Raw genomic sequence first — 9,370 nt, forward strand, 5'->3', positions numbered from 1 at the left:
TTTTTAATGTTCAGTTCACAGGTCTCATCTGAAAATATCCTCAAGGAGGAACAGATGTAACATTTTCCTATTTCTTGTGCTAACTTTTTCAGATATTTAGAGTGGGATTTTCATATTAGATGGCTTTTGATGGGGAAAGCCCTCTGCCGTACAGTACAGCCCTACCTAAAATCAAAGGCAGCTCCTGGAGATTAGAAGAACACATCAAAGGGGCACGCTGCAGTTCACCCACAGCCTGTTTTGGCATTTCCCTACAAACACTGGTAAGGAGGGCAGCCCCAGTCCAGGAGCCCTGAGAGCTCAATCCAGAGCTGCTCACCCCGGAGTGTGAAGTTTCGCTTTGAGTTTCCTCATTGTCAGGGATGAAATGCACAGGTGCCCCTTTGGTGGCACGTGTGTCCTTCCGAACCAGAGCTATGCCACATGTTTCTCTTCCCAGTAGCCTTCAGACGTTCTAAATTTCCCACGCATCAGGTTTGCTTATTTTATAGCCATGTTTTCAACTGGCCTTAGAGTTATTCTGATGAAGATTTCCAAATTAACTATGCAAAGTGGTAGACATGCAATTATTGAACACACCTTAAGAAACAAATAAAACCAGATTCAAGCACATGGAGGGAAATGCTGTATTTTTACGGGCACAACTAATTAGTTTTAGATAATTTGCCACCCGCCTTTTCAGGTATACTTTTAATATGCTGTCCAGATTATGATTAATTAAGGACTGTCTGCCCTAGCGAATCCTTTAATTTGCTTGTCTGTACAGATAATGACGTTTTCTAGTGTATGCAGCAGAGTGCTGCTACAAAGAGATTAATTATACTTTCCCATGAAATGGTTTACTTATAAAATGTGCATAGCAGCAAGATGGATTCCCAGGCAGACACCCTTGCCCAAGCTGCAGCACAGAGGGGCCGTCCCCATCCCCTCGTATAGGTGCATCTGTGGATGCAGAACCCACCCCACAGCTCCTCCGATGATGCAGGCAGAATTCACATCAGATAGAAAGGCCTTGGGAAGAAAAGGCACCAAAGTTTCACAGTTTCAAAGCTGAAGCTATCCACAGCTATGCCACCTACCCCAAAGGAAAAAGATTTTTTTTTCCTAAATGTGCCTCATTACTTTTAATACGCTTTCACTTCCTTTATTACATATATCACATTTGTAATTTCCACCAGGGAAAAACAAACCATAGCTTAACAACTTTTTTCCAGAAGTGCTGAGAAACCGATGAATACATAGTGTTAACACATTTATTGAATATGAACTCAGGAAGGGCAGGGCAAACCCACAAGCTGTTCCTCTGTCCTGCTTTCAAACATGTGTTAGCACTTAGTGACATGGGAAGAACTCTTCCGCATAGTAAGAAGAAACACAGGCTTAAATCACCAGTGTCACAGAAACAGCCATGATATGTGAGCCTCAGAGAGCTGGGAGGCACTGCCAAATCTCCCAGAGCTTTGCTTAATTATTCAAATGCTTCAAGACAAAAACAACAACTGGGACACAACAACTCACTGAGGGGAAAAAGAGAAAAATAATAATTTAAAAAACAGGCAAACAAAAAACATTCCTAGAACTTATTGTTTCTGATGGGCCCAAGAACATTCGTGCGTACCCCAGGGCTGGCAGGAACTCAGAAAAGCTAACACTCAGCCCAAGAGCAGTGCTGTCACACAGCGATCAAACTCTGTAAAGGAATGAAGCGATGAAAGAGAGGGAGGAAAAAAAAGCACTGAACAGCATCAAGACTACTGTCTGTGATTCAAGAAGCAAATAACAGCACATCATGTCCTGCTCCACCTAACACCTATCCTAACAATTAGGAAAGCAGAAGTGCTCCAGTCCCTTCTTTGTGCATCCTGAAGGACAAACACAAGCTTCATATCCTTCTCACCTCCATTTCTAGAGACCTTCCATGCTCACACTTCCTGCTCTGGGCCATCCACAGAGGTTTTATCCCCCAGTAAAACAACCTTCATCCTAAGATCCCAACCCAGCAACCACGACTCAACACCATCTTTCTCATCACTCCTCCCTTACTGCTGCCTCTCCCTGCTGCCCAGTCTCCTCCTGGCTAATTTTCACCACACCCATTCCCCTGTTACTTTCCAGCTGCTTTAGAACTAGGTCCAGCTGGTACCAAAACACCAATTTCCCACCCCAACACAGCAAACAGCAGCTGTGAAACTTCGAGCTGCATCCCTCATTTCTTAAGAACTTTCTGGAGCACTCAAGGGTATTTGAACATGCATCTTTTTCTAAGCCTCCCTTCCTACAACTGTGGTTGAAGAGACTGAGGAGGATCTGTGCTGCTGAGTAGCTGACAGCTTTCTCACTCCTGTTACCTCAGTTCCGTCCGTCTCACATTGCACTGAGCTCTCCCAGGCAGAGCCAGTGCTCTTCTTCACCCAGTGTGCAAACAACTGGATGCTAAGATACATGTAACACTGATAAGGCAGCAGCACAAGCCAGCTCCAGGGGAATATCATGCAATCAAGCCCACTGCAAGAACCCAAACACCACCAGCTCCATCAACATCCAGGGAGCAGCTCCTGATACTACACAAGCAATCAGAGCCTGCACAATCGGTAGGTGGTTTCTTTGTGCAGGAAGGAGGAAAAGAGAGTTAATTTTAAACAGACAAACAATAGCTCATTGACAGGTTGACAGCAATTAGTAACCAGAGAACACCAGACACGTTTCCTGTAGCCAAGTATAAAGCGTGCGGCCCACATCTTTGTCTTTTGAAAAAATAAAAGCATAAGAAAGGTTTACCTGCAATCCTAACAGCAGAACTGCTTGCACCTGAGATGGTAGAAAGAATACTGTTTGATTCCTTCAAGCCCACACAGAAAGTGGTCTTGCCCATAGCTGAATCCTTCACTCAGTTACAGAAATCTCAACTTTTTCTCCTTCATCTGTGGGGCAAGAGATCCCATCTACATGGAGTTTCGTTCCCCCAGTGATGCTGTGACCTCAAGATCTTTGTGAGCCTCCTAAAGCAGAGGTCAATTCCCCCTCACTGTTAGCTCAGCATCGTGAGCCTTCTCAAAGAACAAGAAGAAAAATCATAGTGTTTTTTTGTACCTTTTTAAACATCTCCAGATGGAAAGGAGCCAGCTACAAGAAAAAGAATAAACAAACTTCCAGGGTAGAGAGAGCAGAGAAAGCAGACAATTTGCTTCATTATTGTTGGCGTGAGTGGGAAAGTGCAAACAAAAACCCACAAGTGGGATTTTCTAAAGGAAGTGTGTTGGTGGTTGCTCCCTTCTGCTTCTCCTAAATCACTCCATCTGTACCCCAGACAAGCACAAGTCCAAAACCAAGTCTGAAGGACAAGCTCTCAGCAGGAGGCAATGGTTTTCACTGCAAAGCACAAGGGATCATCCCACCATTCTCCACCCAGGTTGGTATGTGAGGTTTTGTGACGATCCTTTCTGGAGAGAAAAGAATGAGGCTGTGCTTTCACCTACTCTTGAGTGGCAGCAGACAGACCACTCTGCTTTGTCATCTGTATGTTAATGCGATGTTCTAATGGCAGAGCTGCCTCCTCAAAAATTTATTCAAAAAACACGCAGCTCTTGCACAACAGGCATTAAAGGTCCACTGCATCTCCTGTCTCCCTCTGCACAACTCCTGATGCGCTGGGATCCTCGGAACAGCCTTCTGCAGGTACCATGAACATGAGGTACCTTGGCACAAGAGCAGGACAAGGCCCCACTTCTCTGCTCTTGCGGGCAGTTTCTGATAAAAGAGTTAATGTGACAGTAAGGTTCCAAAGGGCAGTTATTTTGGTCAGGTGTAGCATCCTGATTATCCGCCAAATTCTAACTTTAGGAACCGGACAGCCACAGGGTTCATCTTTCACTGTTTGTCTCCGCTCTGTCCGGAGCAGTGAGGAGACCACCAAGATGGAGGACAGCGAGGAAAGGCCTCAATGAAGGGAATGTCTCTTCTCTTCCCTTGGGATGGCAGCTGGCTCTACTCCAGCAGCTGCCTGCACCCAGTGCGTAGTGCAAAGCAACCCAAAGGCTGTATGTGAACTACCCATCATCTGCAAGGGGACAATGGACCAGGAAAGTTATGTCCCACTCCCACCTCTCAAAACCTGCGCCACATGCAAAAGCCCTGACCTACATCCAGCCCAGAAGAAATAACCCCACTGAACCCAACCTGTGGCCCCACATGCCCCTTGGGGACTACTGCCCAGCTCCTGCTGCTCAGATTCGCTTTCTTTCCGCCCGTTGTCCCACAAGGGTTTCATTTTACACTTTCATATTTGTTTTATCTTTGATACTAATGGAAAAGTCAGGGGGCAGAGGGAAGGAGCAGAGCAGAAATGGGACACTCAGCATTTAATAGCTTCCCAGATGCCGGCTGGGGCTGAGAAGTTTTGTGCAAATCCTCCTGTCGCTAAGGCACAGCAAGCACCAAGCCTACTGCATGTTTGCCTCTTGGTCATAATATTTTTAAATATCACTGGAGGCAAAATCTTGCTCGTCTTCCCTAAATACAGAGCACTCAGAAGAAAGAGACAAAACTTAGTTTAAATGCAGCAGCTTGCTAAATGCAGAGGCAACAAACCAGCCGGCATTTCACAGCAGTCATTTAGCAGTCCCTCTGCTCACAGGGCTTTAGGAATTTGCTTTCCCCTCATTTGCTGTGCAGTGAACCCAGAAAACAGAATTTCTCCCTAAAAAAGGCTTGGCACAAAAGTTGTGTCTTCTGAGAGATTCAGGAGGCATCTTTAACAAAAGCAAACAACCAAAGAACAGCTTATCTAGGAAGAAACAGGATAGCAGAAATGCTAAAGGAGAGTTATCTGCTGCTTCCTGCCCTGCTCCAATTCCTCAAAACAGCTGAGCCCAATTTCTCTTCTGGCATTCACCTCATCCTCCCAAAACCACTGCCCCCAGCATGGAAAACTTCAGCCTGAAAGGTCAGTGGAGATGAAAGTTCAAGCTTAATAGAAGGGATCAAGCATTTAAACAATCTTAATGTCACCATTAATCCTTCTAAAATTATTAATCCTTAGGAGAGTGGAGGGGCACTAAGCGGTGAAGAAGAAAAAAGGCTGTGCCATGAGATGAGGTCACACTGCACAGCTTCACAGCTTCCTCCGTGGCAGCTCAGAACAGACACCACATCAGAGCACTCCTCCTGCATCCCATGGCTGTTGTCATATAGGGAGATGCTTATATGGCCAGGGAACGTCACCCACTAGTTTCCTCAGCCGTAAATGTGTATCTGACATCATGTATACTAGAAAAACAAAACCAGCAAATCCTCACCTTAAAAACATCTAGCAATGGAGAGTCCAACAACTCCCAAAGCACATATTTTTTATTAAAAAAAAGTATTTCCCTTATTGCTGGAAATATGTACCTTTCTGCTACACTGAAGCCGGGCTAGGTTTAAATTACAACAGGATAAACCCCCAGGAGCATACAGAGCTGTGCTGCAAGCAAATATTTAGACAGGATATATAAGATATTGGACTCCAAAGCTCCGGTCTTCTCCCTGTGTCTGCAAACCAAACACACACAGAAGGACCTGGCGCTGTACAATTACATATGAGAAGCTGAAGTGACTTGTGGCCAGCCATTTGAGGACTGGTAATCAGGAGCTTGTTGTACGCTCCTGATTAAGAGGAGATAATCCATTGCTGAAGCACACGGCTTTGGTGTCAGATCAGAGCAATTCTGGCAACTGTTCCAACATCACACAGCGCTCGAGCAACAGCTGATGCAAAATGCTCCCACAGCCACAGGGCACTGCCGCCTCCATCCAAGGACTGTCCTTCTACAGTGGCAACTGCTGCAAAGGTCAAGCACATAGCAGAGGCAGCACAGATTTGCCTCTTCTCTTGGACCTGAATGTCAAGGCTAAGAGATTAGCAACCAGAGAGCCTGCAACAAAGATTTCCAGAGAGCTGGGAGGTCATGGTTTGCTTCTCGCTGTGAGGGAGCTGCTTCCTGGAGTGTCATCACCAAACACAGCGATGTGACCCTGCAACGGGAGTCACTGCTCCATTTGCTGGGAGTTAAGTGAATTTAGGTCTCTGCAATAACTCATCTTGCCTGTTCAATCCAGCTTCACAGTGTAGATGATTTCCTGTTAAGCAGAGGAGGATGCATGGCTTGTATTCTGTCAGCTTTATTTTCATTCAAATGGATCTGGCTACTGGTAATGAGGCAGCCCTAAAGAGCTCCAAATGTTAAAATAGAGCAAGGGGCCATGCAAAGGAAGAGTTTGGGTGGATCGTATGCTTTTCAAATCTCATCCCCAGAGCTCAGGGCAAACACGTGGGTCTTGATCATCTCCTCCCCTTCTGAGTTGGACACGTTGCATCCAAGCAACTGCCAAGACACCTTCACCAGCTTTACGTTCCAATCACCTCCCTCTTTCCAGTTATTTCAACTTATTTAAACTGAAAAAACGTTTGGAGTGAACCAAGATTCAAAGATACACCCAAAACCCAATCACTGGGGGGCAACAAACCAGGAAGGCATCTTAAAGCAGTGTTTCTCCCAGTCTCCGTTCCGCCTACAGCTATCATTAACTGGTTGTGTAAAGGTTTAAAATGTGTCCTTGCAAAGCCTGTAAAAGACAAGAATGCCACATACTCAGGGCAGAAAAGTCAGACCAACTCAGTGAAGTGTTGGCAAAGTGGAGAATTGATCCAGAAAGAGTAAAAGGAATGCGCCCCTGCCACAAAAGGACGTTTGACAAGAAATCAAACATGCAAAGCAAAAAACAGAACATGTGTGATCAGATTACTGAGCATCAAGATTGTAGAAAGGAAACAACCACCACAAACAGCCAATCAGTCTATAGGAGGCAACACAAACACCCAAAACCACCGCAGCAGTCCAAGCACAGAGCTCCAAAAACATGCCATTTTTTTTGCAGGGAATCTTGAGAGAGGGAAGGGACTGAGAACTTGAGAGGGGGACTGCTCAGCCACCATCACCAAACAGCAGCCTGTGAACGGGGTGCAGTCAGCCTCCAGGTGACTCGGCCAGGGAGAGGGAGACAGTCCTGATTAAAACTCTTCCAAGAAATAAGCAATGGAGGATGGGAATCACTTAATTTCTGCTTCCACCCTAGATAAGATTTTTAAAAATGCCTAAATCAGTTCTGTCTACAGCAAATGAAAATTCAGATCTGATATTAACAAATGCTCAAAGATGGGAACGTCAGGCTTGGGGACAAGCTTAGAAGTTGCTAATTCTCCTTCATTAGTTTCAAAAAGGGCAGAGAAGCACGCTTCAGGGACAGGCTGGGCACAGCAAATCTAGCTTCCAGGAACAGGATCACTCTATCCGTTTCCAGATTTGCCTCTCAAGGACTCCCAGGATTAAGATCAGAGGAGCCACAGTGGTGAGAGCAGCAGTGGGCATGCTGAGTGCTGCTGATGGCAGAACCACGCTGCACCAACAGAACAGCTTCGCAGGGCTTCCCATCAAAGCCCCCCCAGACTGAAGCACTGTGCTGTGAGAGGGATCCAACTAGGCTTAATACCCTCCTCTTGTCACACAGTCCTGTAGCCATATCTCACCATGAAAACGAGAAGACACACCTAGAAATACATCTACACCATGTCAGGGATGCTAATGGAGTGAACCAAGCATGCCCTTTGTGTTCAGTGCAGCATTTTTAAGAAGCCTCGTTGTTCATTAGAGGTGAAGCAGATGCTGTTCCTCTGGCCTCTTTCAAAGGGCTTATCTATGGGCTGGATTTCATTAAGTGCCTTGCTCTGTATTTAATAAGCTTGCAAGTCTAGATACTTTGGTTCTCTATCACCCCTTTGCTGTAGCAGCAGGTAGAAACAACAGAGGTTTAAGAGGGAAATACTCGACTAGTAGATTTAGATGCTATCAAGAGGATTGCATAATTTCACTTTGACTCACTGCAATTTCATACTCGGGGACTTTTTTCTTCTCACAGGTGCCAACTTCTTTTGAAGGAAAGGGGCAGCTACTTGCTGCAGCAGCAAAGAGGAAGTCCCTGGGAGGTTCAAGGCACAGACTTCAGAATGTTGGTTCACATGGATTCTCTACTAACAACCAAACAAGGGAGAAAAAAAACCTGAAGAACTGTGCATTGGAATCACCCTCTGCTAACAGATGGCAGTGATGCAATGGACACAAAGGAAGTCCTGACAACCAATCCAGTCCACCTAACTCATCAGACATATTCACATGCATCTAGATGTTACCTCATCCCCACAGCCAAAAAGGACAGCCCTTCTTGCAGGAGCATGATGTTGGGCATAAAGTGAATACTTGACACTGGTACAGGTGAGTGCCAGCTACTTCCATAGGAGTTTCTTCCACAGGCTATGAGGAGAGCACAGCCCTCCCGCTGATCCGAGGGCAACAGTGAGACAAGACATTTGCTTATCAGTCAGCAATTGGTGTCACTTGAGCGATGGGAACTCAGCCGAGACTTTGTTCACTTTGCTTCTGACCCTGCATCACACTTGAACGCTCAGTTTCCGCACAAAGACATCTCTGTATTTATTTATTTGCTGCTCTATTTAGCCCCAAAGGCTAAGTGAGCTGATACAAACCCTGCTGGTTCATAACAGACTGGAAAAGATCTCCATTTTTGTGGATCGGGGCTGCGAGATGTGCATGTTACAATCACATGCACCATGGGGATATACAAACAAACTCACTGCAATCTAAGTTAACAGCAGTACAGTTTTTTGAAAGATTAATCAGAAAAAGATCTCTCTTTAGGAAACAAACAGCTGTAATCAGCAAATATTTCTTTCACATGGGGTTGCAAAAACAAGCCATGCACTACCCTCACCACCAGAGCAATGAGTCATGAACTTCCCCAGCAAAGGGGGAGGCAGAGCAGAACAACTGCACACAGAACAACAGGATGGGAATTCTTAGCATTTTATGCAAAGGAAAGTAAGTTCAAGGTCTCTGCACTCACCATCAAACTTCTTGTATCGGGAACTAAACATTGTTTGTAAGTGATTGCTAAGCTCTACGACGGCGTTTCTGAAGTCATGTTTGCTCAGTTGACTGTATCTCTCTTCCATTTCTTGAGTGCAGCACGTGTAGGCTTGTGAGCAGACTTTCAAGTGGTCGCCTTAAAAACAAAGAAAATGCTCTAAGTTAGAGGAATTCCCTTTGCGACACAAAGAGGTCAGTGTGCGAGGCCCCGTGGTGGCACCGTCTCCAGGGTGTTTTAATTACTTTCAGTTCACTCAGTTAATACATAATACACCACATCAATGACACTTGTCCTTTTTGAACAAAAAAATCCTTTTTTCCCTCTCCTTCCCATCAACAATCACTGAAGTATCCTAAGAATCAAAGATATCACTGATAGGAAAATAAATTTG

General features: G+C 45.3%; 1 protein-coding gene across 1 annotated transcript in view; it reads right to left on the reverse strand.

The window, feature by feature from the left end:
- GPC4 (glypican 4) overlaps positions 1 to 9,129 on the reverse strand; it is a 37,633-nt gene extending 28,504 nt beyond the window's left edge. The window contains exon 1 of the mRNA XM_010715186.3: positions 8,956 to 9,129. Within this exon, the coding sequence (XP_010713488.1) occupies positions 8,956 to 9,064 (109 nt within the window). The 5' untranslated portion in view covers positions 9,065 to 9,129. The remainder of the gene's footprint in view (positions 1 to 8,955) is intronic.
- Between the last annotated feature and the right edge of the window lie 241 nt (positions 9,130 to 9,370).

The sequence above is a fragment of the Meleagris gallopavo genome, chromosome 9, assembly GCF_000146605.3.
Source record: "Meleagris gallopavo isolate NT-WF06-2002-E0010 breed Aviagen turkey brand Nicholas breeding stock chromosome 9, Turkey_5.1, whole genome shotgun sequence".
In the NCBI taxonomy this organism is placed as follows: domain Eukaryota; kingdom Metazoa; phylum Chordata; class Aves; order Galliformes; family Phasianidae; genus Meleagris; species Meleagris gallopavo.